Genomic DNA, 27,799 nt, shown 5'->3' with positions numbered 1-27,799 from the left:
CCAACAGACAAACAAACATTCTTCACATCAGCAGCATCCACTAAGGTAAGTTAGTTATGTATTTAAATTAATACAATACAATAAACCCACAACAAACAATGCAGCATCTTTAACTCCAAGTGAATCAACTCTGTCTGGATCATGAAAAACAAATGTGGAGAAGGTGCTCTTCAGCAGACATTTCTCACCAGCACAATGCAGGACTATTTTAACAGAAGTCTCACTTGGTCTAAGCTCTTCTGCTGTTTGAGTGTTGTTCACCCAGAACTTCAGAAACGTGTTTCTAGTTTCCCCTCTTAAAATTGCACCTTTCAAAACAAGTTTTAAAAAAGAAACAGAAACAGCTAAACATTAAATGAAAAGGCAGAAAAGGGACTCAGGCACTGGACACATTTAAAAGATCAGTGAAGTTTAAATTTAAGCTTTTGTAAACAGGAGGTGGAAGGTGAGTAACACTCTAATTGAGCTCAAAGGAAGCTGGTTTTATACTTAATTCTGCAATATTGAAACAAAACAAGAAGCTGAACTCTTAATTTTGATCCCACTAACAAGGAGATTACCCATCTGCTTCAAGGTAGACATGCTTCCAATACCTTGCTGAATTAGACTTTATGTGATCCTTCAAAACACTGGACCAGTCTTCAAAGCAAATGTTAGATAAATAAAAACCATGAAAAATAAGAACTGAGTCAATTAGCATGACAAAATTACAAGTTTATTGCAAAGTAAGATGAGTTTTTGCCCTCAACGGCACATGCCAGAACTGTTAAAATTTTACTTTCAGCTAAATGTTACTCAAAAATCATATCCAAGTTATGAGAACCAAACTTCATGTGTGTATGTGCATTTACTTTTACAAAAGACTACCCTGTATTTATTTATATTTATTTATGATGGGCTTATCCAAATATTTTAAACGAAGTATTTGAAGGAAATCCTTAGTAAATGATTCCTTAGCCAATTTATAGTTTAAGTATATTGGGAATAAACCAGGGAGTCAATTAAAAAAAAAAAAAAAAAGAGGACTCAACAATTGTTTGGGTCATCGCTGCTCATTATCACAGTATAATCCAGTTTGGAACATTCTGCTTTGGCAAATTAATTACCACAGTTAAACAAGACAGGAAATCAGTCCACGTCTTCAACTGGAGAAATTCCTTCCTTTTTTTCTAGTTTGGACACCTGCAAGTAAAAAAGGAAACCAATTCAACAGCAAAAATGAGCTTGCATTTAATGTCTCCTGTCTTTTCAGACTTCCATCACAAAACAGTGTGGAGCCCAGATTTACCAGGAACCAACAGTGGGATACACTCTAGGGCACAGCTGAGCTGAACTGGGTGTTAGTTGCAGTTAAAAGGTGAAGCTTTCTTCCCACCCACCCCTCCCTTTGGCTGCCTGCTCCCATCACTTCCCAGTTTTTTGTCAGTTTGGTGACTTCATTTGGCTGCCCAAGGAGTGAGACAGGCACCAAAGCCACCTCAGAAGCTGGGAGAAACAGGGAGGCAGGCAAGACTGCCCTTTCAGTGACAGCTGTCAGAGCAGATCAGGTTGTAAACCTGGAATCTTGCCCCTAACAGAGAGCCCAGAATAATTAACATGACCACAGGAAATGCTTTTCATACTCACATACATAGTTCTATAAAACTGACCTTCACTGTTCTTAAAGCTTAAAATTACCTTTATTAAGCTAAGCTGTTGTTAAGGATAACAATATAGTTTCAGAAAGGATTCTACAAACTCAGGGAGAATAGACCAAGAGCACAAACTAAACACAATGTTCTGCATGTTACCTCTAACTCTGGAAAATTCTATTCCATATTCCCCAAATCTATGAGGATATAGAGGGAGAGTCATATAATAAATTCCCTGTTCTTATGTTCTTCCATCAGTATCTGCCACTGGTTGTGAAAGACATGCAAATATCAGGTTTTTAGAAGGCTGATAAAACTTTTGGTCATTGTGGAATGACCAGTAAACACTGGAAAAAGCAGAAGGCAGCCTGCAGATACCCGATCATTGGGGGTGGATGTGCAACCTGTCCTCTGTTCCTCCAAATTATGCCACCTATTGAAATCCCAAAGAACATTTTGGCATCTAGAAGTTGTAAAAAGTGCGTGTTCTAACCACAGATCCTTTATTTCAGACACAACTCCAAGGCAGAAGCTACAGACACAGCTACTACTGGTGCTCTAAACCACTAGAAAGTTCACCCCCTGGGTGGAACCCTCAGTTAGGTAGAGCTGAATGACATTAAGACTCCAAGGGCGTATCTGGCAATTCCCAGCAAACACTCTGATCTAAACTTCCTCCTACCCACGTTCCTTCTGCAGCAAATACAAAGGGAATTTTGCACTTAAAAAGAGCAGATAACTAAACTGGTTTGACTACACTACAAACATCCAAAGCAGAAAAACTCTTTCCACAAATCCAAAGGGTTTCTCCATCATTAGCACTCCAAGCTGTTTCCATTCACAAATGAGCTCGACCTGTAACGTGACTCTTCTACAGGAAAACCTGGCATTACCTAAATAAAGGTGGGGTTTATGTCGAGTTTATGACTTATTTTCACAGGTTTGTTACTACACCAGAAAAACCTTAAGTGCAGATTAAGTCCCAGGAGCAGAACTCCCAGTGAGACATTGTCCTAGAGAGTGACTGTCTTCAGAAATACAATTGTGCTGAACACACAGAGTAAGAGGAAACCACACTGCCTTTCCTGAATAGAGTAAGTTATTATTTTCCAGTCTTGCAAAAAGCTACATGAGTTATCAGCTCAGGTTACTGCTGAACTCTTATCAGTCCAAGTTACTGTTGCCTGCATAATAAAATCTTCCCCAGGCTTGACTCCCAGTTTTCAGGAATAAGTTGCAATGGCCAGTACCCTTGCCCAGCACAACTGCTATTACATACAAATCTAGTTAAAGAGTGTAACAAGATCCTGCATCATTCAAAGATCTTAATCACATTTACTGTAAGCATAAAATAATTACATTTTGGTCCAGACCCTACAAAAATATTTTACCCGACTCCCACTGAGGCCAAAAGAACTTTTGTCCTGGACTTCAGTGGGAAAAAGTCCAAAATGATGGAAAAAACCCCCCCACCATACAGACCTGCAATAAAGTACTGCACATGGTAGCTTTTATCCCAGGTTTCAAGGTAATAAAACACTATTACAACATGTCTGGCATTTCACAGAAGAAGGAATTAATATTTTATTACATACATAAACATATTCTTAAAAGCAACTGGGGTGTAAAATCTCTGGCAGAAAAACTTTCAAGGTGCTAAAATCCTTCACCCCAGCACTTTTGCCGTAAAAGAGGCATTAAAAAAGAGTTTGAAGGGTTGGCTAAAAACTGCAAAAAGTTTGGTTCTTGTAAATGCCTGAGCCCTTCCACACCTCACAGTGCTCAAGCTAAGAATGGTACAATTACTGTTGCTGTGTTTGAGCAAATATGCACTTGTGAGTCAACTGAAGTGAGGTTTAAAAAAGCAAATGTTGCAGAAGCAGGTGGGAAAAGCATTCACAGTGAATTGCTGCCTCTTATTGGCTTTCCCCACACAGATGTAGGTCAAGTCTTAATTCTGCAATTAGACAGATCCCTTCAGACAGGTCCTGAACTGAAAGTGAAACACATAAGCTTGTTGTCCTGACTAGCACGAGACTCCATGAGTTTGGGTACACTTATTAGTTCCTGGCCTCAGTAGATATATTCTTTTTTTTTCTTGTTTTCATAGCATTATGACAATAAAAAAAACCAACACCCAAACCAAACAGCCTACACTGAAACCAGAGGATTCTTGGCCTCGCAGTTACGTGAAAACAACAATCACAGTTATTTCTGTGGTAACTAAATTGCCCTAAGTGCTCATGGTCTTGTGCTGGAGATTCGCTGGAACCAGGCTCAACCCACTGTGAGGATTTTAGATACAAAACCATGCAAGAATAAGAGGGCATTTACCTGTTTGTCTATACACCTGAACTGCCAGGACCACGTGGTGTTGTAAAGGAAAGGCCTCAGGTCAAACCTGTTGTCGTCAGGGCTGTAGTTTTCAGCGTGGTAGGAAGGAGTGAGGGTGGTCATTTTATGCCTGTTAACTGAATACATCCTGAAGAAATGCTTGACCTTGGATGCCACCTGGTGTACAAAGAATATAGCCCTTAATCAGACGAAGTTTCTTAGTATTTAAAAGATTTAGAGGAGTAGAGTATTTTGGAGAGTGTGTTCTACCATTACACAGTGTAGATATTCTTCCAGAGCAAGAGCCATTTTTTGGTCTCAGAACACATAACCAAAGGCTTCAAGACTAGTTGGCCATCTATATTTCAGAGAACAATTCTCCCTTGAAGGTGTAGTTCTGAAGCAATTATTTTCAAATTACCCAATTACTGTTTTAACAATTTGCAACACAGACAACAAGCTCCATTTAAGAGATGCAGACCAGCTCTTCCAGCATATTCTACTACACAAAATAATGAAAATAACCCTTTCAGTTAAAAGGAACTTGACCTTTCTCCAAACATACTCTATTTCAGCAAAAACATTATATTATTTTTATTTTTTTGTTGTTGTTACTTTTGGTATATTACCTCTCTTGGAGTACAAACTTCCTTCCACATATTAATCAGCTTGCAGAACATACTGTATGGTCCAGCCTTTGCAATTTTTCTTAATTTGCCATAGATGGAGAGCTCTGCATATGTCATCCCCATATCTGCCTGAAAACACACACACAGGAAGTCACTGAAAATCTTAACTATGGAAACTATAATTAATAGTTTTATGGAGCAATTAATTACCTCATCAGTTTGAGCCACTTGTCCGTCCACCAGGGGCTCTAACTCTGCAGTGGGTGGAGCTGACATGATACTGTAACGAAAAGGTAAAAGGAAAAATGTGAATTCTATCCAGTCTTATGAGTGTCACTTAACAAAACAGTCTGGTTTGTTAAAAAAAAAAATCAAATGCTCTATTCAGAACTTTTTCAGGGCATAAGCTGCTAAAGGACTAGATAACTAAAGAAGTGGTACCTGCAAGCTAGTCCAGGTTTAAAAAACAAAGCATCTGGTTCAAACAGGTCCTTCAGTGGCATTAACCCCACAAATGCTTGCACAGGGTTGTGCAAGCCCATACATTTCAGAACAGAGAGATGTGCAGAATACTTGGTTAGCACTGGAAGTATTACTGCAGCTTAGCTCTGGTGGCAGAGAAAACCAAAGCATAAAGCCCAAAATATGCTGCAGGCAAACACAGCCAGGGAACCACTGCTCACCTTCTGAGGGCTGTGAGCTGGAAGTTTTCAATGCAATACTGGATGAAGTTCTTCAAATCAGTCTTGCTGATGCCACCGATGGGATTGATGTCAGCACTGGAGCAATCGTACTTCGTCAGGTAGCCTCGGAGACTGAGCCAGAGAGGGGATTTTATATTGGCATTGAAAATAATAATGTAGCTGTAGTATAACATGTGATCATTGGTACCATATAAATAGGAATTTATATGCTGAAGAAAGAAAGGGAGGAACAGATTGCACATTGTAATGTATTTATACCTAAAGGGCAAACATGTTCAGCTGCAACAGGGCTATCCTAAAGCCATGGAACTGCCTGCAGAAGATATTTTAAACAATTATGAAGCACTGCCAAACTGCCCACGCTAAGGCAATATATCTGATGCAAAACAACTGAAATACCACGCTGACTAATTAACAAAATAAATCCCAAAACACCCACAGAACCAGCACACAGTACTCTCACAGCTTTAGAGGTTAACAATCCCACAGTCATACAGGGATTGCTTTAATCTTCAAATACTCGGCTCTAATAACTCCAGATTTTAAAATCTATTTTTCAACTCAAAGTTCACACCTAAATTCCTAATCCAGTAATCGAAAATGCCACAAATTGGGAAGTTAACCTAGTGAATGCACAGGGCAAGCTCTACTGAAAACAGCATATTATTGGAAAGCTATAGCAATACTTTGGCTAAACTTCTGAAAAACAAACAATTTTCCATTCAGGTTGATTCTACTATTTCAACTAATTTCACTTATTATATACTTATATAATATACTTATCAGAATATACTTATCAGTATATTCTTAGGTTTTTTACCTCTTCTGAGTAATAACCTACACTGGAATTTGGTAAAGTTGCCAGGAAATGCAGTGACCTGTTCAACCTGGGTTTAGATTTCTAATTTTCACCCACCTTTCATCCACATTGGCAGATCCCAGCACCAGCAGTCCCCCTGGCATCCCACGAGCCCACAGTGTCAGCTGAGCAAACAGGTAGGCAAGGACCATTCTTATTCTAGCCTGTAAAGCAAAATGAAAGAGAAATCAAGTTTACAAAGCAGAGTTAATTTCTCCCCAGTCACTTTTATTAATCAATTCCCTAAAAAAACCCCATAAAGAACAAAATGTGAGGGGTGGTACTGCATGAACAGCAGTATTGTGGAGAAGATGCTGAACACACTTAGTAAAGCCAGGTTCAGTATCTGTCACTGCCACAGACTTCCATGACTGAGCAAGTTTGTTCTGCTCTGAACTGCAGAATGGGGAGCAGTTGCCATTTTCTACCTCCTACAAGGATCCACAAGGGATCAACCATCAACCATCTGTCTACCACCCTGTCTACTTTTTTATGGAGTAAAATAAATCCCTTTATTCAAATATTTATTCAAAATTTGTAACAAATTCACTTTCCTTTTTTGTCCCCTTTCTGAAATTCAGCTTTTTCCAAGGATGGTAATAATACCAAACCAAGCTGGGATTCATCCTCCAGCTCCAACCACAACTGTGGTGTTAAGCAAATCATGACACTCTGTGACTAAAGCCTATCCAAAGAGCTGATCAAAGATCCAATGTTTGCTTCCAGAGGAGACAGCTGGATTTCTCCAGTAATAGAGAGGAGAAAGATCAAGTCCTCAAACTAACAGAAAACTACCAAATAGGATGACCAACACCGAGCCAGAATTGAAGCAGAGTTGCTGGTTGGATTGGAAGCTTTTTAGAATAGGCCAAAATAAGCCTAATGAAGATTAAGTACCTCCTGATGTTAAAAAAAAAGAAAAAAAATTTAAAATATTCTCTTCTACTTTCTAAAACCGAGGACATCTAGGAATTGAAATGGGTAAGCTTGATATCTCCCTCAGAGACTTTTAGAGGCTGCCAACATTCACCAGGGGAAAGTGTACAGCAGCAGTATTTTTGGGTCTTGACCTGCCACAGTCCTGCCGGACTCCGACTTGCCTGTTGAGATACTTTGCTGCTTGTTTTCCTGACCTGGCAACTGTCTGTTGGGATGCCTTTCTAAAAGGCACCTAGACCAGTGCTGTTGATGTGATACAGGCAGATACTCTTCCTTCCTGACCCTCCTACAGAAGTCATAAACAACTGGTCTCCTCCTGAATTATGTGAGACTGTAGATTTCTGCTGCAGACAAGCATTTATTTACTGGGAAGCCCACGAATCTTCAGGGACATATCACAAGTTCAGGTTGGTATTTTACCATTTTGTACTCAAAAAAAAACCACAACCAAGAGGGTCTGACCTGATTCAGCCTCCACACACCTGCACATTCTGCAGTGCTAAGCTTTCTCTGCTGCTCCCTCCGTAGACAGAAAATCGGGGAGTTCGACCTGTCACCATGCTGAAAATTCCCACAACAGCTTTCACAGCCACATCTATGTTCAGGTTGATGTGATAGCTGAGAAGAATTCAAGCAGAAGTGACTCAACCAGCACAATCTGGCTACATAAAATAGCATTAAAAAGCAAAAAAACCCCACCCATCATGTGATGTTTTAAGGCTGCCAGATCTGGTAGGAAGAAATTTAGGAAAGAACAACACTTTCCAGAGGCTGTGCTTTGCCAAACACTTTTAAGTTTACCTCACATTAACACTTAAATAATATCTGTAGTAATCCTACTTAACACACCTCCTATTCCTCTTATTTTTTTCCCATTTTAGAATTTGCAAGTTTGAGATGAAAGTCTTTGCCAGAACACGTGTTGGTTTTTTTTTTTTCCCCCCCAGCTTGTACCTGCCTATTTGCTCAGCCAGAAGTTTTGCCCTGTTGCAGGTGTCCTGGGAGGAATTCTCACTGGCCATGTAGCACGTGGTAAAGACACGCTTGCAGAATTCCCGAGGATCCTCGGGGATGTAGGTCTCGTCGTGGACAATCCTTCGGGCATCAGCCAGCACATCTGCATCTGAGGGCAGGGCAGAGGAACACAACAAGAGGGCAAATTGTTGCACTCCTGCTACCCAGGACGTGCAAATACCTTGTACCTTCCTTGTATTCCAGTTAAGCTTCACACCAAATAAGATGATTCCATCGTCCAACTCCCCAGACAAAATTTCGGGTATCAAATAAAAGAATTACTGGGTTTGCTTCTGATTTTGGACACGGAAATGTTAAATCCTTTTGATCTATTAAAGAATCTTCGTAGAAAACATAACCCAATATGTACAAAGGCTTAGTTAAATGCAAAAAGTCTATTTAAAGCCAGTTTTAGAGCTTGAACCATGCCTAACCATGTTTTGTAGTGCTGATTTTAATAGAAGGAGAAAACTTTCAGGATAAACTGAAATCCCAAAACTACATTAGCAACGAACAATACTCCAGACAGAAACAAGTCTGAGTTCCACATCCAATTCTTGAACCCAAAATGAAAACTACTAAGCTAATTCAAAAAATCTGAACCTGCACATAGGTTTTTTGCTTGGAATTTCAGAGGAGATGCAAAGGACTCCATTGGAACAACTGGGAAGGAGTGCCAACGATGACCTCTTGCATCTACTACACCCAGATAATATTAACTTGTCTGTAACCACTAGTGAGCATGGCTGGCCAGACACACAGATCTACTTACTTCCATTCTTGACTGCCAAGCAAACCTGGTGACACATGGAATACACTATGCAGGCTGTAGCAGAGCTGTCGATTCCACCGCTAAGAGGTAGGAGAAATCCTGCCTTGAAAATAGAGCAAGGAAGATGTTCCATGTAGCAAAATCAGAAAAAAAAAAATACACTGTACTATTTAGAAACACATCTTGTAGTAAAAGAATGACAGGTGCATTGTTCGAGTTGCTTATATTCTACTGGGGAAAAGCAAAATAAACTCTCCTCAACTGGATAACAAAACAAGTAGTCAGTGTAAATCCTTTGGCTAGAAAAACTTCCAGTAAGTCTTTACCCTCTAGTAAGAAAGAAGAGATAATAAAAATGATTACTTTTTCATATATACTTTACTATTAAACTGAGTTATGAGTTCACATCACTCTGCTTATTTTACACATCTCTATTATACCATTCCAATATTTTCCTTACTGAAAAACAGTAAGAAGAAATCCCCTTTGTTAGGTAAGCTTGACTTGCAAAGAAAAGCACAATTCCTAAGGGAAAGGTGCAAAGAGCACACTGAAGTCACATTTGGAATACAATTTTTAAGTCTGAATGAGCTACCAGTGAAAAACTCTAACCTTGAACCTTGGACTAACATCCCTTTGCATTCCCAGCTGCACAGGATTGCAATGTGCCCTGTCCCTGTGGCACAGAAGATGATGTGTAACCAAGGCAAAGAACAAAACCAATTATTTTACCTGTTTGCTGCGCCTTAAATAGTCCCAAAGCCAACATGCAGGTCCAAGGCTGAAATTACAGAACGATTATTCTTAGAGGGTTGTGGAATAATACCTAAGCAAGTCAACATATTTCCTGTGGTCTTCCAATGAGACACTTTCTTTACTTAAATCTAAGTAACATCTTATGATTATCTCTTTCTTTGGTTTGTTTGACTTTTGCTTTTTGGGTTTTTTTAAATCAAAATAATTTTCAAGCAACAGATTCAGTGTATGTTTACCTGATCTCCTCCTCAGGACTATGATACCTCCATTGGATTGGCATACAGGTAGGTACAGCTACATCATCAGGACATGACAGAGCAAAATTCACTTTCACCCTGGGATAAGGATTTGCTTTACTTGCCTAAGCAACAGTACAGAAGAATTCGTAAGATATCGATGTTTTATATACCTATAAAACATCAGATCCATAGAACATTGTGAAAAATCAAGACATGCAAATAGTTTTTAAATTCAGTAACTATTCCAACTTGGCAGAGTTTACCAACACGAGCTCCCTAAAGGATTCTTACCGCCAGGTTACGGGATGAAATCTCTGCTCTGTAACTTCGGACATCCTCCAAGTCCAGAGTGGCAACCAGCACCTCCTGTGGAAAGGCTTTCAATGTCAGATCCTTCCACACAAACACATGAACAACGCTTGGCAGGCCAGGACTATAATAAAAAAAATTCGGGGGAATTTTCCGTACGGATTTTTATGCTCACTCCGCAGGTCATCTCTGGCTCAGCAGAATTCCTTAGATTAAAGAGGGAGCACGACCAACCCACCCACAAACCACAACAAATTTATGGCCCTCGTCAGATGGCTGAACAAAAGGTTCACCAAAAAGCTGTGGCAAAGGACAAGGCAAGAAGCACACTGGGGAAAGAGATGGATTTGGCACATAATGTGAGGAAGCCTGCAATTTTGGTGACAAATCTACTGAGAAGGCGCTTTCTGAAGTAGAGCTCAACATATGAAACCTTTTGTCTCAAAACTGGGTTATAATTAGAACACCGAGACCATTGCACTTTTTTTCTTTAGATAAGGGAGTGTAAGTTAACAGGGTCTCTCCCCCACCTCGTGATTGCACACAAAAACATTTTCATGAAGTTCTTCCACTGTGACAGCTCTTCCTCCCTCACAAAAGCAGGAGAGCTACTGCAGATCAGATCTGGGCAATCTGACTAAGAAAAAAGCTTGGATCCAGTTGAATAGCATAGTTAAAATACATCTTTTTTTAGTCTAGGGACCTGGGCCCAGTGTCTGGAATGTCTGGAACGCTGAGTGTTCACCATGTGTTGAGCATCAATGTAGCCTTACTAATTTCAGCTGTAACTAGCAGCTCTGGGGTGAATATATTACCACATCATCCAGTGAGAACTGGGATCCTTGTGCAACTGTTTCTCCATTCATGGAAATCATGGCACAGCCATCATAATACAGACGATCACCATCGCAGCCCTTCTGGTTTGCGAAAATGTATATTCCACCATTCTGGGAAGGAAACATGCAGGAAACAAGGAAAAATGCTGTTCAGAACACAGCACCTGACAGGATGTTAAAAGACAAAATGTTATCTCTGTTCCTGCCCTTCTTACAGTCTTCTTTGTACCTTGTAAATGATTTAAGGCTGGGGCTCTCCCTTGTCTTTTGCAAAGGTACTTTGCATGTGATATGCACAACAGAAACAAGTAATGACATGGAGTAAATGCAGTGAGTGAGCTCTGTCCCTTTCACAGAGTTGAAAGTCTTCTATTAGTAGCAAGAATAGCCTGAACAGAGAGGGCAGAACTTCCAAACTGAAATTCTAGGTTCAAATTGAGATTAAGAAAAGGGGGAAGATGATGACAGAAGCTGTGTTTGGATATCTGAGGACAGAGCAGATACTGTTAAATATAACCAAAGCCTGTTAAATCACAATGGTCAAGCAGCTGCACATTTTTCACAGTGTAATGTACACTCATTGCTTTATTTTTGTCCCCATCACTATCAGTTAGGATTACAGTCCAATTACTTAATGTCTTCTTTTCTTTAAAACAAACAGAACCTCCGAAGCAGAAAAATATTTTTTTAAGTAAGAAGATAACAGAGAAAAATTAAGGCCGAGTTTAAACACTGATTTTTATTTCCCCTTCCTGATAGTGATACTTCCCCAACACAATGTTGCTATGTGAATGAAAATTGGGAAAGAAACCGCCATTTTCAGGAAATGAAAGAGACTTTTGGATGATTTTTATATGTTGACTGTCAGGGCCCCCACACTCTTTCTATGTCCTGCCACAGGAGAGGAGACTGTTCTGAAAAAAAAACAAACAAAAAACCAGAGGTGCATAACCTTTTTTGGATATTAAAATTAATACCTTTGCTGTGGCAGAATTCACCAAATCCACTCGGGTGTGAGCCTTTCGCAGCACGTGGTGACTCCCAGAAGAGTTGGTGAAGATTTCCACACCATCAAGTCCCATGGCAATATGAGGGCTGTCAAAGCAACATGGATATACAGGGCAAGGTCAGTTGTGGGACCATTTTCCTTGTCTCTTAATAAATCCAAAAACAGAACCACAAAAAGCAGATTTTTTGCTGCCTTTTTTTTTTTTTTTTGACAATGTCCTAAGAAAGGAATTCTGAAAAAAAAAATCACATTTTTGACAAACCACACCTTCTGCAGTTACAAGGAAATTAATGTGAGATTTGGAAATATATCAGGAACATTTTGTTCATTTTGTAAACAGCTTTCATAGTGCCACATCTCTACTCCACCCCTTTGTGAAAGGGATCTTCTTTGTCATTAGGAAGAACTTTAAAATTGTAACAGGAACTGAAATAATAACAGGAAATATTACTTAGGTTAATAGGCTTTGCTTTTCCTTAGTGACTATTTGTTGCTTCTTTATGCACTGTGTGATGCTGGTTAAAAAAGAAAGCAGCCAGGACTAAGCTAACAGCTGAATTTTTAAGAAAAGTGAGACATCTCAAAGTGATGTTGCCTAGAAGCCTGTGCTCTGCCTTGTCAAATAGAAGAGAGCTCAATTTCTCTGTGAAGAGGAGTGGCTTAGAGAAGTTGGTCAAATCCAGAGCTAACAGGAATAAAGTAATTAAAAGACCTAATAATAATCTCGAAATTCTGAGACCATGAACAGTGAGTAGGAATAATACAAAGTTATGATTGCTGGACAAAATCCATACTAAAAATTGATACAAAATACCTTTGAGCCTCGATCAAGTTACAGAGACAGATCCAGAGAGGACATTTCAGCCTCAGGCTGAGCTAAAAGCTGAACAGTGTCTGGATTGTGAGCACTGTAGTTTATCTGTCATTTGTTTCCTCAGGTCACTTCTTTCATTCTGGTTCTTTTTGTATCTCTCTCCTACCTTCTAATTAATTTAGCTTAACCACCCACATTTCTTGGCCATCCTGCACCTAGCCTAGTGAGATCTTTCCCACAATGTATTTATTGCTCCTAATTATATTTTAGCTTACTGTCATTTTCTGAAAGATAAATTACATAGAAGAATAACAAGCAGATCTTTTCAAACATTTATTTCAGGCAGGCCCAGGGTATGTTTTAGTTTATTTTTCATTTCCTTTTCCCCTTTTACCTATTTGGTGTCCAGAGTTCTTCACACATTTCTGCCCCTAGGCAGGTATCTTTGGTTGCTAGCACTGCATCCCCAAAAGGAACAGTTTCCTGGGAAGAAACAAGAACATCCTTATACATATGTAATAGAAGAATCTATTCAATTCAAAAAGTTAACTACAAATCTTAAAAAAATATAAAAATTGAATACCCATGCGAAATGAGTGACACAATATCAATCACATTACACCTTCCTTCTTTTTGTACCAAGTTTAATAAAAGAAAAAGCTCTAAATTGCAAATTTCTGGATTGACTGGGATTTTATGTTGAAATTTTAGTAGTATCCAGATCCAGTGCTTTGCTTCTATCTACAAAACAGAGACTGTTTCACGCTGTGAATCACATTCCTGCTTAAGTGGAAAATACCCTAAATTTTAGATCCTTCTGAATCAAGAAGGCCAAATGATTTTTTTAGTTTTATTTCTGTTACTTAAAAACACATACCCAATTCCAGTCTCAAGCACAGTACCAGAATTGTGTAAAATAAGCAAATCAGGGTCCTGTATACACAAATAACTGAGGCTGATTTTAAATTTGCTTGCTTTGTTGCCACATACTAACATACAAAAGGTTAAATTATGCTCTCATTAAATGTAACTGAGAACTACTGAGACCTATGAATTTGCAACATGACTGGCAGCAGAATTTGATGTGCTGCAGTTTTTAATTGCTGACTGTGGGGGACACTAAAGTTAAAAAAAAGCAAAAAAAGCAACCTACCTGTCCAGTCACTTCCTGAATGATCCTGGGTAGAAAATATTCCTCCACGTGCCTAAAGCAAGTTTATAGATTGTGAATGCATTAGGTAAATCACAGCATAAAAACTTACTCCACATTCTGACACCTTCTAACACTGATTAAAGAAACTGTACTGAAGTTGTACAGGGTTCTATGTGTTTAAAAATAAAAAAAGATATTTAAATAATAAAAAAGATTTTTAAATTAAAAAAATATTTAAAGTATTTATTGCAGTTAAATAAATCAGAAATGTTAAGATTATAACCTTGCAAATTATAGCTCTTTGCTTCAGAAATGCATGGTAAACAATGCTCCATCCTAGCTAGAAACTAGACCTATAAAAAACAGACCATTATTTGCTGCAGAGATTTCAATTCTGCTGCTGCACCTTCAAACAGCTGTGTTTTTAAACACAGTTTTAACAGTCACCAGCATACCTTGCTTTGCTCCACGGGGTGAACCACCTGAGTTCTCTGTAGTTTCCTGCATTTGCCAATGCTATTTTTGGTCTAATCAGAAGAATTTTCCTTAAATCACAAAACAAAACAGGAAGGGCAAGTTAAGATCTGATGTACAGCCAAAGGAGACTATATATGAACACTGGTTGAGATAAATTCTTTTTTTTTTTTCCTATTATGATGCACATTGAACAATTACTACAAGCAAACACTTTTCAAGTTTCTGTTTGCAGAGTCAAGGGGTTTTTTTTAAGTCTTTCAAGAACCAGTGAGAATTTAGTTTCTACAAATCCAGAAAAAAAAAGAGATAGCGAAAAACATTAATTCTCTCTCAAAATTTAGTAGATAAACTCCATCAGTCTACATAGCACTGAAGAATCCTTCTTGAAGGCCAAATAGCTGTCTGAAAGGATACATTAATGTGTTATCCCATAAAACATGTAAAAAACTTACTTATTTAGAAAGATCACCCGACAGTTGTAGCGAACATTTCTGTGCAGAACAGGCCTGTGAAAAGAAGAAGCAGTTGGCAGTGACTAAGCTCATTAAATGAAATTATAAAAGCTACAGAATCTACTTCACTGCACAAAACCTATTTTTAAGATCTCACTAAAAAGAATTAAGCAAAACAATATATCAAGTTTTAGCTTATAATTTTTTTAATTCAAGTAGTTGTTTGGAAAAAAAAAAAAAATCAGAGTTACTGACTATCCTGCCAGTCTCAGATGTGTCAACTACTACCCAAGCAGTGGCATGCCTTAGGAACCTGACTTCCCATGATACCACCAGCCCAGTTCAAAACCAATTACACATTTAAATCAATACTAACACCTCGGTGTACGTGTTAATTTTACAGTTATAATTTATCACTGGTCACTGTCAGCACATGACTTACAATGGTTTCGGTGATTTTGACACACATTTAGGTTGCTTAAAGATGTCTGTCAGTCAAAGCAAGTCACCTGAGCCCCAGCATTCCTAAAAGACAGTCAATTTATAAAGCCCTTGGTGCTACATCCAACACAAAATCTGAGCTGGGCCCAGCTGTTAGGGTTCCAAATAAATAACAAATATCCTATTTCACCCGAAATCTTTAAAAGGATCATCTTTCAGAAATTGTTTCACATGTTACAGTACTAGTCACGGTAATTAAGAAGGAAAGTAGTGCAGTTCCTAAGATGCATTTGAAAGTTTGGTGCAGAGCCCTCGCTATCCAGAAACACGGCAGAGGCAGCATTCCCTGAAGACCTACCCCTTTATCACATGTACACAAAAAAACCCCAAAACTTACATTCCCACATCACAGATAATATCTTGAGTAGCTGGAGACTCCAAAAGCTTTTCCAGAACTTGAAAGGAATGCAGGAGTGTGTCAGACTCATAATAGTGATCCGAGCAGCCGTAACCACTGCATACAAAAACATTTAAGAAATCAAAAATTCAGCTAATTCAGCACCAGAGGTGAAGAACCAGAACTACTTCAGACTGTGAACATTTCACCCACACAGGTAATTTATACAGAAAATGAGGAAGGAGCGCTGTCAGCATCATCCCTACTGACAGCATTTAAAACTCCCTGGCGTTTTATATCGCCCCATGACATTCCTTTCAAGGGCAGCATTCAGGCAGAATTCAAAGCGCCACATTTTCCCTGAAGGGAAACTCGCCGGAGTCGGTTAAAAAAATCACCGGCATCGGTCAGGTTTCCAAGCCAAACCAATCCTGTGCTCGCAACTACAGCGCTTCTCTCAGCGCCGACAGCCGCACGCTTGAAGTATTTACTGAGCTTTGGGCACTGCGGGGCTGCGGGGCTGGTTTTCCTGCTCTGTTTTTTCACGATTAACCGGGAGCGCAGCGAGCCAGCAAAGCGCTCTTACCAGATCTCGAGCTCCGGGCCGAGCCGGTACCGCGCTCCTTTGCTCCTGGCGATGGCGATACCTGGAAAAGCGGGGGGGTAAAGCCCGGCCCTGCCCGGGGCTCCAGGACAGGCACGGGAAACGTGAGGGAGGCAGGGAGGGAAGGCAAGGAAAGGAGGGAAGGAAGGGGGGAAGGAAGGAAGGGAGGGAGGGAGAGAGGGAGGGAGGAAAGCAGGGAGAGAGGGAAGGAGGGAGAGAGAGAGGGAAGGAAGGAGGGAAGGTTCCTGAGGGCAGCCAGGGAGCTCGGCAGATGCCGCCGCCGCCGCCGCCGCCGCCGCCGCCACCACCACCACCTCACTCACTTCTGACAATCCTCTCCAGGTTGCCCTCAAAGTCCAGAGCCCACTGGTTGAGGGCGCAGGTGGCCACGGTCACTGCCCGGCCCATGGTGGCCCCGCCGCCTTCCTTCCCGGCCGCTTCCGGGGCGGTGCCGGCGCTCCCGATCCCTCCTCCCGATCCCTCCCCCGGTCCCTCCTCCCGATCCCTCCTCCCGATCCCTCCTCCCGGTCCCTCCTCCCGGTCCCTCCTCCGGCCCCGCCAGGAGCACCTGCTGCGTGGGAACAGATCTGACAGTGCCCGGCCCTGCTGCATCCCCGCACCCGCTCTCCGCAGTTTTACATCCCCACAGCCCGGGATAACGGGAATACGGTCTTAGCCAGTTTTTTTTTTTTTTTGTTTAGCCCTGCAGCTTTTAAGAGGTGTCGCTCAAACCGAGTGCGGAGTGTGAGCGGTTCGGTGGAGCAGGGTGAGATGGGGTTTTTTTGTGTGCTGTTCGCATTTCAGCGACACCCCGGCGGCTCTCAGGGTGCTCATCCCAAAGGGACGGGGCTCTTCAGAGTCCAGTCTCTTCTCTCGTGCCCCTCATCCCATATTTGGCTGCCCTGAGCCTCCTTACGTACTGGATTCTAACTTTATTCTGTACTAGAATAAATCCTTTAGGTTGGCAAAGACCTGAAGTCTAAGACCTGAAGTCTAAGACGTAAAGACCAAGTCCAACCGTTCCCCCAGCACTGCCAAGCCCACCACTAAACCATGTCCCCAAGTGCCACATCTACATGGCTTTTAAATACTGCCAGGAATGGTGACTCCATCACTGCCCTGGGCAGTCTGTTCCAATGCCTGGAAACCCCTTCCATGAGGAAATTTTTCCTAACATCCTAGCTAAAGCACGCCTAGCTAAAGCACCTTGAGGCCATTTCTTCTTGTCCTGTGGCTTATCACTTGGGAGAAGAGACTCCCTCCCCAGCCGGCTCCCCGCTCCTGTCAGGGAGCTGTAGAGAGTGAGAAGGTCCCCCCTGAGCCTCCTTTTCTCCAGGCTGAGCCCCCCCAGCTCCCTCAGCCACCCCTCATCACACTCGTGCTCCAGACCCTTCCCCAGCTCCATCCCCTTCTCTGGACACGCTCCAGCCCCTCAATGTCTTTCTCGTCACGAGGGGCCCAAAACTGACCCCAGGGTTCAAGGAGGGGCCTCAGCAGTGCCCGGCTGGGGGAACGGTCACTGCCCTGGCCCCGCTGTCACACTGTGGATGACACAGGCCAGGACGTCATTGGGTTTCTTGACCACCTGGGCCCACCTGGGCTGGTGTTCAGCTGCTCTTGACCAGCATCCCCAGGCCCTTTCCTACCAGGCTGGTGCAAATTATGCTGAAGTGATAGATAATGGTACATTTTATAATGATCAGTGGAACCCTGAGAACTTGCTGACAAGTCAAGGTGGTCCAATCCAGTTTAGGGACTCTGTGGATGCCTAAAAGTAACAAGCTGGAGCTCTGTGGCCACTTAAAGTGACAGGCCTGCAGCGCTGCGGGGCTTTGTTGTGACCCAGGGCAGGTCTAAGGTGCCTCCTTGGACAGGAGACTGATGGGAGTCTACACTGGAGCCTACACTGATGGGAGTCTACACTGGAGCCTACGGCTTCCCGGTGCGGGGAACAAGAGGGACAGGCACTGATCTCCTCCCTGTGGTGACCAGTGACAGGACCCCCGGGAACGGCCTGAAGTTGTGTCAGGGGAAGGCTGGATATCAGAAAAAGGTTCTTCCCCCAGAGGGCACTGAACAGGCTGCTCCGGGTGTTGTGGCAGCCACGAAGTGACTGCCTGTTCCCTGCGAGGTCACCGCCGCCCCCTCAGCGCTTCCCGGGAATCCCTTCCCAGGTTCCACCCAACGCCCCCCGCGCGGGGCTCGAGCCGCCGAACCCTCCCCGCGCGCTCCTCGCACCATGGGTTGAGCGCGCGCAGCCAATGGGAGGGCGCGGGGTGGGCGGGGCGAGGCGGGGATTGGTCGGGGCAGTGGGGCGGGGGCGGGGCCGAGAGGCGCGGCCGGCACCGGCCGAGGGTGCGTGGGTCAGTTGCAGGTTGGAGCAGGCGGCGCTGCGAGGGGACGGGAGCGCTGTCGCTGAGCGAACCCCGGCCGGCAGCCCTCGGTTCGCGGTCCCGGGTGAGGGACTCCCGGAGAGCGGCCCCTGGTGCGTGATCCCGAGTGAGGGATCCCCGGTGCGCGGCCCCCGGTCAGTGGCCGCTGGTGAGTGACCCCCAGAGAGCGACCCGCGGTGAGCGACCCCCCGTAGGTGACCCCCCCAGTGAGGGTCCCCCCGGGTGAGTGACCCCCGGTGAGGGACCCCTGGTAAGTGACCCCTGGTGAGGGACCCCCGGTGCGCGGCCCCCAGGGGGTGTCGGGCCGGGGATGGGCGCGTTCCTTCCCCATCCGGAGCCGAGCGGGGCCGCGGCGGGAGCTGTTAGTTACAACCGTTTCAGAGTTTCCAATAAAAACTCATCATTCTTGAAATGCAAAGCCTGAAAAATGAAACAGGTGTACAGTAGGAATTCTTGTTGCCAGCACTGATCTGGACATAAGTTATCAGAGAGTGTAGCAAAACTAGCAACAGATGCATTAGATGGTCATGGCAACAAAGTTTTGCTTTTAAACCCATCTGCTAAGGAAACCTTTCCAGAAATGTGAGATTATAATGCTACTTTTCTTGAGAAGTTGTGAGGCCTTAATACAGTGTACACAGATGAGACGCTGAAATAGGAGAGAGTCCAGTTGCTGCTGATCAGTGGAGATGAGGAATCAGGTATGCTGAGCAGGCTTCGAGCTTTGTGAGTTTTACAAGTCTGTAAGTTTTTCCTAAGTGGACTATTTCAAATCTGTTTTAGGAAGAAACACTATTTTCTGTTTTATCCACTTTCCATACTGCAATTTATCCCTAAAATTCAGCCTGTAGTTTCAAAAGATAAAAATCCTTAGACTAAATCTTTTGGCCTCAGTAGCCAATTGCAACTTGCCCAGGGAAGTTCAGAAACAGCACCATTCATTAAATACACTGTTCTGTACCAGAGATCCCACAGAGATTCAGCTCCAGTGCTAATCCCATAGAGTGTCAACTGCCATAACAGCTGATTTTTGACTTTGGTGAGATTATCTCCTGTTTTCTTTGGTGTAGCTGGCACAACTGGAGCAAGGGATCTGGGCAAAAGTATATCCTTACCAGGGTCCAGTACAGATAATGTTACAATGTTACAGATAATGTTAGCCATTTCTCTAATTAAGGAAGGCAATTAGATACAGAAATTTATTTTCAGAGGTTTAAAGAATGTCAGGAAACATTTTTCTTTCCTTTTGCATTTCACATGTAAATAATGTGCCATATATAATATTATATAATATATCTTAAAAGAAGTTTCCAGTTAGCAAGAAGTTTAATGGGTTAGTTTGACATCAGTGTTTTGATTATGTTTTGCTGAATATAAATTCATAAGGAATTGCTAAGGATTTTTTCCTTCCTTCCCTACACCCCCAAATTTCTTGTAATCAGAAGGCTATAGAAGTTTTTAATAACTGTTATTTGTGTTTCTCTTCTGGAGCCATAGGCATTACTGAGAACAAGCTGGAGTAATGTAATGAATTGTTTTCTTTCCTAGAAGACATCATGGCAGCCCATCAGGAGAAAAAACTTGCTCAAGAAAGAAAACACAAACCCACCCAAAATGATACTCAAACCTCTCAAGTGCAGTGGGGAAGAGCATGGTGAGAGAAGCTGATGACCCTAATTAGTCCTTGTATTTCCAAGTGCTTCATACTTAACTCCTAAAGTTGCCCCATTCCTGTTAATAACAGACTGTTGTAGTGCCCTGCCCTTGAAGGCTCATGGATATTTTCCTGTAGCAACAGATGCCAAAGGAGAGTCCTTCAAGATTTTTGAGGCAGACAGTTTGCCAGATGGCTTGGGCTAAAACACAGTCCTTGCAAAAAAGGAAAGTGAATCGTAAAAATTGGTAAAATTTGTAGTTCCTTCAAGGACCAAAATATTTCCTGAGCTTTGGAAAGCGGGCATCCCGACATCTGTGTATTCCCAGCTGACAGCTCCTGCTGTAGCAGGATTTATGGCTGATAACCCTGTTCTCCCAGAGCTGGGCAGGTGTTGGTGGGGTGTTGTATTGCAGCTGGAAACAGCCACGGCTGCCTGTGGCTTTCCAGACAGCATGTGGGACAGGCAGTTCAACTCCTGGCCATCCAAGGTCCGTCTTTTCTGTCTTCCCAAGCTTTTCATAATGTTCTTGGGGTTCTGTTATCACTTCCAGCTGAATACTCTACCAGCTCTAGCCACGATTGCCATCAAAGCCATGAAGTCTGTAATTATTATCTGCTTTCCTGAGGGGAGATAATGTCTAATGTGTTGCTATGATCAAGTAGAGTAGTTTTATAACAGTTTGAGGTAAAGTGTGTTCTATGTTCAGTGCTAAATTTTTTATGGCTATTTGACCCAAAGAAGTGTATATACCCTGAAACATTTTCAGTTTTCATCCAGTTAGTCTGGAAGGGCCACTGAAAAAAAATTGTCTGATATAATTAAACCACTTCTCTACCTGAAAACCAGGGAAAAAACTGCTGTGTTTTGGATTGCAGGGAGGTGGACTGGTTTTCCTTGGCAAGCATCCTTTTCCTGCTCCTGTTTGCCCCACTGATTGTGTATTACTTCATCATGTCCTGTGACCAGTACCAGTGCTCTCTGACTGATCCCCTCAGGGACTTGCTCACAGGGAACAAACACCTGTCTGACATCTGGAACAAGACTCCCACGCTGACCTACAGGGCTGCTGGCATCTATTCCCTTTGGGTGGCTTTCCAGGTACATCACTGAGTTATGAACTGCTGAAGGGTCTGGTTTTTCAAACAGCTCTTGGATGAATCCTTTTACACAAAGGATAGTGGAATGTAGCCCTGACATTTACTCTTGGGTGTTTCTCACTTTCCATGGATTTTGGAATCCAAGTGAAGTTTATGGACTGGATAAATAAGTGTATGGGGAATATACACAAATATTCTTTGTGAGACATAATCCTTGATGAAGGTACTATAGAAAAACCATACCCATTTTTTTAAAAATTCATACCCAATAAAGCACTGCAGAAGAGCTGATAGTTTCTATAGGCAGGCAGTAAAATAAGGCTGTCAAATGAAATTTAACTTATATGTGTGAAATATCTTCGAACTTAGCAAACATATTTTTTTTCCTAATTGGGAAACACTTATAACTCAGATTAATTTCAAAATAAAAGGATGAGGACCTGAACCTATTTAGCAGTTGTTCTGCCTCCCCACCAAAAAAGGATTAACAACCTGTCAGGAAATACATCTTTAGAGTTGTGTATTAACTTGGATGTATTACTAGTCTAAAATCACAACTGCTAAATATTGCCATATTTGCTTATTCAATATTTATTAGAAACTGCAGAATATATTTGGTATATATATAGTAGTACTATGAGGGGTTTTGTCTTGTCTGTTAATACAATCTCTCTCTTCTAGGTGGTTTTATATGTGTTCGTTCCTGATTTCTGCCATAAATTTCTTCCTGGATATGTGGGCGGTGTACAGGAAGGTGCTGTCACCCCTGCTGGTAAGGTCTTCCTTAGAATACACTCACACCATCCAGTCTTTTAAAATTAGAGTATTTCTGTACTTAGGGTCTTTAACAGCCCATTTGTGGCTGGAGGAAATGTGGATGTCAGTGCCCTCACCTCCCTCACGTGCTCAGTTGAAAGCCAAATAGAAAGCAGCCTGTCCTCTCTTGTAGAATAAATTATAGAATTTCTCTCTCTTACGGCCAGTAAAACTATTGATACAGCAGGCAGCACACCAGCAATGGAAAAGCTGATAATTTTGGCACTTAGAATCATCAGTGGACTGATGTGCATGTGACGAGGCAGCTGTACTTGCTGGAGCTACGTTAGCCCAAGAGACTGGAACCAAATGGGTGATGTGAAGCAAGTGTTGGAAAGGGTCACTTAGTTTCATCAGTTTTGGGGGAGATTCTAAATTCGGTTTTGTGAGGAGAAAACTCAGCCTAACAAAGCCTAATGGTTACAGCAGAGCCTAAGGTAACCTTCAGAAAAGTGAGGCCATGTCATGAGCACTTGCTTGAGCTTCTATACACAATAAAAAGCTGTATTAATGTAGTATCGCTGAAGAGTCCGTTCTTTCTTCCTATTTTAGGTGTAGTGAATAAATATGAAATCAATGGACTTCAGGCCTGGATCATTACCCATGTGCTTTGGTTTGCAAATGCCTATTACTTCCACTTCTTCTCCCCTACCATCATTTTTGACAACTGGATTCCTCTGCTGTGGTGTGCCAATATCCTGGGATATGCAGTTTCCACGTTTGCCATGATTAAAGGCTACTTCTTCCCTACCAATGCCAAAGACTGGTATGTGACTTTGAGTAATGAGAGAATGCTAGTTATTAAGTAAATGAAAATTGGACATATAAATTGAATGACTGGCACAAATAATATATAAGCTAATATTTTACTGTGATTCTTTGCTTCATTGGCACCATCCTCCATGTTTCACACATGTGATGGCAGCGTCAGTGTCACAGATACCTCCACCCTATAAATAAAGTTATAGTTAGACTGTTCAAAAGCATGACAAAGAGTAAAGTAGGACACTTCTGAAATTCTAAAATTTATCTCTATTAATGTAACGCTTCAGTTGGGTCAGTTTGTGTTGTCTTGCACCACCTTACGTGAGTTTATGATTTTTATTATCACTACATCACATTAATCTGAAATGTGTAGTCACAATAATAATTGCCTGTACTTGTGTATAACTGTGCACTTTTCTATTTTTTCGTGCTTTCCAGCAAATTCACTGGCAACTTCTTTTACGACTACATGATGGGCATTGAATTTAACCCTCGAATAGGAAGGTGGTTTGATTTCAAGCTCTTCTTCAATGGGCGCCCTGGGATTGTAGCCTGGACTCTAATTAACCTTTCCTATGCTGCCAAGCAGCAGGAGCTGTATGGCCAAGTGACAAACTCCATGATCCTTGTCAATGTCCTTCAGGTAAATGCAAAGGAGGAAATTAAGAAACCCGTTTGGAAATGAACTCGTATTAAAGTAGGGAAAAACCTCTTTCCGTGGAAATTAAACTTAGACAGGAAATTAAATTGGCCTAAACAAGCTCATTCAGTGATGAAGTAGTGGGACTTCTTTGGACACTTGTGTTCCTTCAGAGTGCCACCAGTGCCTTGGTCATGTCTGCACCAGATTTCAGTGGAAATGTTAGTGGAAACTTTTCTGACCCTCTGTTCTGGACACAGGCATAGCCTGATCTTGAATCCAAATTAAACAGAGACAAATTCTGTGGCTTTAGATGGAGCAAGATTGGGTGGGTTTTTTCTGAGGGCAGCGCTACACCTGACTTTGTGTGTGTGAGTGTGTGAGAGACAGGCAGAACTACAAATGCCTGCACACCTCAAAACAGTCCGTGTGGTGCTGTGCTTTCTACTGAAGAGACCCCAAGGTAGTAAATACAGGGCACAGTTTGGATTTGCTCACTGATCTGTGTAAATGAAAGCCTGTCCAGTGAAAGCTCTATCCCCCCTCTGTGTAACCACATGGCTCTAAGCTGAGGAGCGGTCGGGGTGGTCAGTTGTGAGTTCACTGCTGAAGTGTGTCCTTACGTAGGGCACTTGCCTTAGTCACCATGTTTTTGTCTCGATAGATGCTGTGTATCCAGATAGATTGTATTGGTGTGATATGTTCCTCTTACTACCCTGTTTTTCAAGTGTTAGCAAGGAATTCACAAGTGAATTTTGAGATCATATCCCAAGACAGCACAGAGATTAGGGTGATGCTCTTGAACAGGGTAAGTGGTGACTGTGCTCTGTTATTAATGGGAAATTGTTCTGTTGCAGGGTATTTATGTTGTGGATTTCTTTTGGAACGAAGCCTGGTATTTGAAAACCATTGATATCTGCCATGATCATTTTGGATGGTATTTGGGCTGGGGAGACTGTGTTTGGCTGCCTTACCTCTATACTCTGCAGGTAAAAATGTGTACAATCCATACTTGGGCTAAAAGGAAAGAACTTTTCCAGAAACATTCTGCCCAGCAGCATAATTTGTACCTTAAATAATTACTAGACAGTTTGAGTGTTGAGAATCCATTACAACATTCCTTGTAACAATTCACTTGTAGGAAGGTTTACTGTCCATGCATGGAATTGACATCTTTTCCTTCTTTTGGGCCTTTTTCTGTGACTGTCTATTTTATCTGCGTGTTTTTCTGAATCCTTTGTTTCTTTTTGTGCTGCTGCATGTTGAGGGTCTTGTGGTTGGTGGTGGTCGGTTTGGCTTTTGTTGTTTGGTTTTTTCCCTTCTCTCCTGCTTTGTTTGCGTCCTGGCAACTTCTCTCTTCTTGTTTCACGAAAGAGTGCAATTTTAGAGAGAGAAAGAGAGAAGGCAAATGTAGGATGCAGAGTTTTGTGCAAGTTTTCCACAGTTGTAGTGGTGGGAGTGGGTTTTTCCATCCTTTCTTCTCATCTGTTGTGGGTCACTGTAGTCAAGTAACTGGTCTGGCATCCTGAGCACATATTGCAAGTTTTGTTTGTATTTTGTTTGCAACTGTTGTCTCTGTGCTCCCCAGGGTTTGTATTTGGTTTACCACCCCGTCCAGCTGGGCACAGCCAATGCCGTGGGCGTGTTGATGCTGGGCTTGATTGGCTACTACATCTTCCGAGCTACCAACCACCAGAAGGACCTTTTCCGTCGTACAGACGGGAACTGCAGGATCTGGGGGAAGAAACCCGAGTACATCGAGTGCTCCTACATGTCTGTGGATGGCACAAAGTACTACAGCAAGCTGATGACCTCGGGATTTTGGGGGTGGGCTCGTCACTTCAACTACACAGGAGACCTGCTGGGCTCGCTGGCCTACTGCCTGGCCTGTGGCTTTGCACACATCTTGCCTTACTTCTACATCATTTATATGACCATTCTGCTCACCCACCGCTGCGTCAGGGACGAGCACCGTTGTTCCAGCAAATATGGGAAGGACTGGACGCGCTACACTGCTGCAGTGCCCTACCGGCTCCTCCCTGGGGTGTTTTAAGGCTGACACGGAATCCAGGGAAAAGAAAGAAGAAAGGGGTTTTGTTTTTTGGGGGTTTTTTTTGAGGTGAATGGAGTTTATTCACACAGGTAAACTAATACCAAGGTTTTGTGAAGGACATTCTGTGCTGTTCTGAAGGAGAAAAGGCAGCTGGACAATAATCCTTGCTGTACTGAAGGAACTTGCAGGCAATGCTGTGCTTAAAGTAAATGAAATGAGGCACTGAAATGCCCCGTTTTTTAGAAAACTGTTCTACCTGGAATTCCCCCCTGTACCTCCCCAGCTCCCAAATTACCTTGGAGATGAAAAGTTGCATGTATTGAGAGTCCTGAAATCCCCCAGAGCTGGGAAGTGGCCTTATCTTTCCCAGTAGCAGAGTTCTGGAACCAGTTTCCAGTGATTTAGGAGAGGAGGAAAGTAGTTCTGTGATATCTTTATGAAAGAAGTTGTCTGCTGCAGTTGCTTGTGACCGTCAGAACCTACAGTCAGTAACAAACCCAGAGGAGGATTTATTCTTTGTTGCTTTTCGGAGAAATACCGAACTGGAGACGCTGATGTTAAATCATGGTTAGAATCTAAAGGAAACGTTTGTGAAAGCTGGTATAAATCAGTCTAGCTCAAAAGTGACATTCTCAGCCCCTGAGAATATGGTATGTGACCAACTGAGTATTATTTTGATTCTGAAACCAAATCTTGCTTTGTGCAGATCCTGAGCTCTGCTGGTTTGGGCTGGGGTAGAGTTAAGTTTCTCATAGTAGCTGGTGTGGGGCTGGTTTTGGCTTTGTGCTGAGACTGTTGATAATGCAGAGATGTTCTCCTTATTGCTGAGCAGTATTTACAGTGTCAGGGCCTCTTCTGCATCTCACCCACCGGGGAGTGGGCTGGAGGTGCACAAGCAGTTGGGAGGGGACACAGGTGGGACAGCCCTGTGGCATCAGGCAAGAAAGAAGGGGGGATTGTTCAGAGTGGTGTTGTTTGTCTTCCCAAGTCACTGTTACATGTGATGGAGCCCTGTTTTCCTGGAGGTGGCTGAACACCTGCCTGCAGATGGGAAGTGGGGAACGGATTCCTTATTTTGTTTGTTTGTGTGCACAGCTTTTCCTTTACCTATTAAACTGTGTTTATCTCAACCTGAGTTTTCTCACTTCTCTGATTCCCTCCCCCATCCCACTGCAGGGCAGCAAGAGGGTGGCTGTGTGGGGCTGAGTTGCCAGCTGGGGTTAAAGCATGACAGTCCTTTTTGGTGCCCAACGTGGGGCTGGAATGGTTTGAGAGAACAACAGGTTGGATTGGAATGTGCTAAACTGGATTTGTAGCTGTTAGTGCTGTTTAGCTGTTCACTGACAGCCAAGGCTGTGCTGGCCAAGGTTGTTAGTTATTAGTGCTCGTTAGTGGCTTAATTTGGGTTTTGCTGGTTCTCATCTTACTGTGCTGTGCCTGGGGACACTCTGGTGGCAGCAGTGGTGACACACCTGGGCTGGCAGGTGGCCAGGCAGTGCTGCTGTTTCTGTGCTGGGCAGTCTGGAACTCCAATGTGAACTCCAGCTGAAGGAACTGTGACCTGTGGATGAGTGCACACGGGAGCAGGACACCCCAAAGCTTCAGTGGCTGTGGATAAGCCCAAGGGCAAGCCTGAAGGATCTGTGGTTGTGGATAAATCCATGGTGCAGCAGGTACACCTTGAAGCATCAATGCCTGTGCATGGGGTCATGGAAAATCCCATGACAGAGCAGGAACTGCAGCCATGGGTAAGGCCATGTCACATTCTGCAGAGTGGTTCGAAAACTTTGTTCTGTACAGTTTGTGTAAAATCATGTTTGTAGGAATGGAAGAAATAAATTCTTAGTTTCAAGACAAACCCCAGGGCCCAGTCCATGGCTCCCAGGAATCTGCAGCAGTGCCATAGGATATGACCCTCCACACGTTGCTGCACAAGATCCTGCAGTGCAAAGGCAGGTGTTCCCAACTCCAGGGCTCTCTCCCGATCCAGGATGGCAGGAGCAGGAGA

The 27,799-nt window shown here is 42.7% G+C and overlaps 2 protein-coding genes across 6 annotated transcripts; one reads left to right on the top strand and one right to left on the bottom strand.

The window, feature by feature from the left end:
• Positions 1-41: 41 nt before the first annotated feature.
• On the bottom strand, positions 42-16,802 carry NADSYN1 (NAD synthetase 1). The gene is made up of 21 exons (XM_027732502.2): positions 16,693-16,802; positions 16,352-16,412; positions 15,766-15,882; positions 14,928-14,981; positions 14,454-14,543; positions 13,999-14,050; positions 13,240-13,328; positions 12,000-12,117; positions 11,002-11,133; positions 10,169-10,243; positions 9,875-9,999; positions 9,615-9,663; positions 8,883-8,985; positions 8,051-8,219; positions 7,579-7,714; positions 6,215-6,321; positions 5,278-5,409; positions 4,805-4,874; positions 4,595-4,723; positions 3,966-4,142; positions 42-1,182 (listed from the first exon to the last, which is right to left on the bottom strand). Exons 1-21 carry the CDS (start codon positions 16,775-16,777, stop codon positions 1,129-1,131), a joined length of 2,124 nt encoding a protein of 707 aa, XP_027588303.1. The 5' UTR covers positions 16,778-16,802; the 3' UTR covers positions 42-1,128.
• A 1,928-nt stretch (positions 16,803-18,730) lies between these two features.
• DHCR7 (7-dehydrocholesterol reductase) lies at positions 18,731-26,921 on the top strand. Of its 5 annotated transcripts, XM_039386021.1 has the most exons (9): positions 18,731-18,910; positions 19,376-19,463; positions 20,311-20,416; positions 21,296-21,518; positions 22,199-22,289; positions 22,886-23,099; positions 23,537-23,741; positions 24,596-24,727; positions 25,327-26,921. In XM_039386021.1, exons 3-9 carry the CDS (start codon positions 20,319-20,321, stop codon positions 25,789-25,791), a joined length of 1,428 nt encoding a protein of 475 aa, XP_039241955.1. In that variant the 5' UTR covers positions 18,731-18,910; positions 19,376-19,463; positions 20,311-20,318; the 3' UTR covers positions 25,792-26,921. The 5 variants fall into 5 exon arrangements, with proteins under 5 accessions (XP_039241955.1, XP_039241956.1, XP_027588298.1 ...); XM_039386022.1 differs by lacking the exon at positions 19,376-19,463 and having other exon boundaries at positions 20,314-20,416; XM_027732497.2 differs by lacking the exon at positions 19,376-19,463.
• The last annotated feature ends 878 nt before the right edge of the window (positions 26,922-27,799 follow it).

This window comes from Pipra filicauda, unplaced genomic scaffold, assembly GCF_003945595.2.
Source record: "Pipra filicauda isolate LSUMZ 115617 unplaced genomic scaffold, ASM394559v2 scaffold45_size4122338_pilon, whole genome shotgun sequence".
NCBI classification, from domain to species: Eukaryota; Metazoa; Chordata; class Aves; order Passeriformes; family Pipridae; genus Pipra; species Pipra filicauda.
This window is presented reverse-complemented; position numbering and strand designations above follow the sequence as displayed.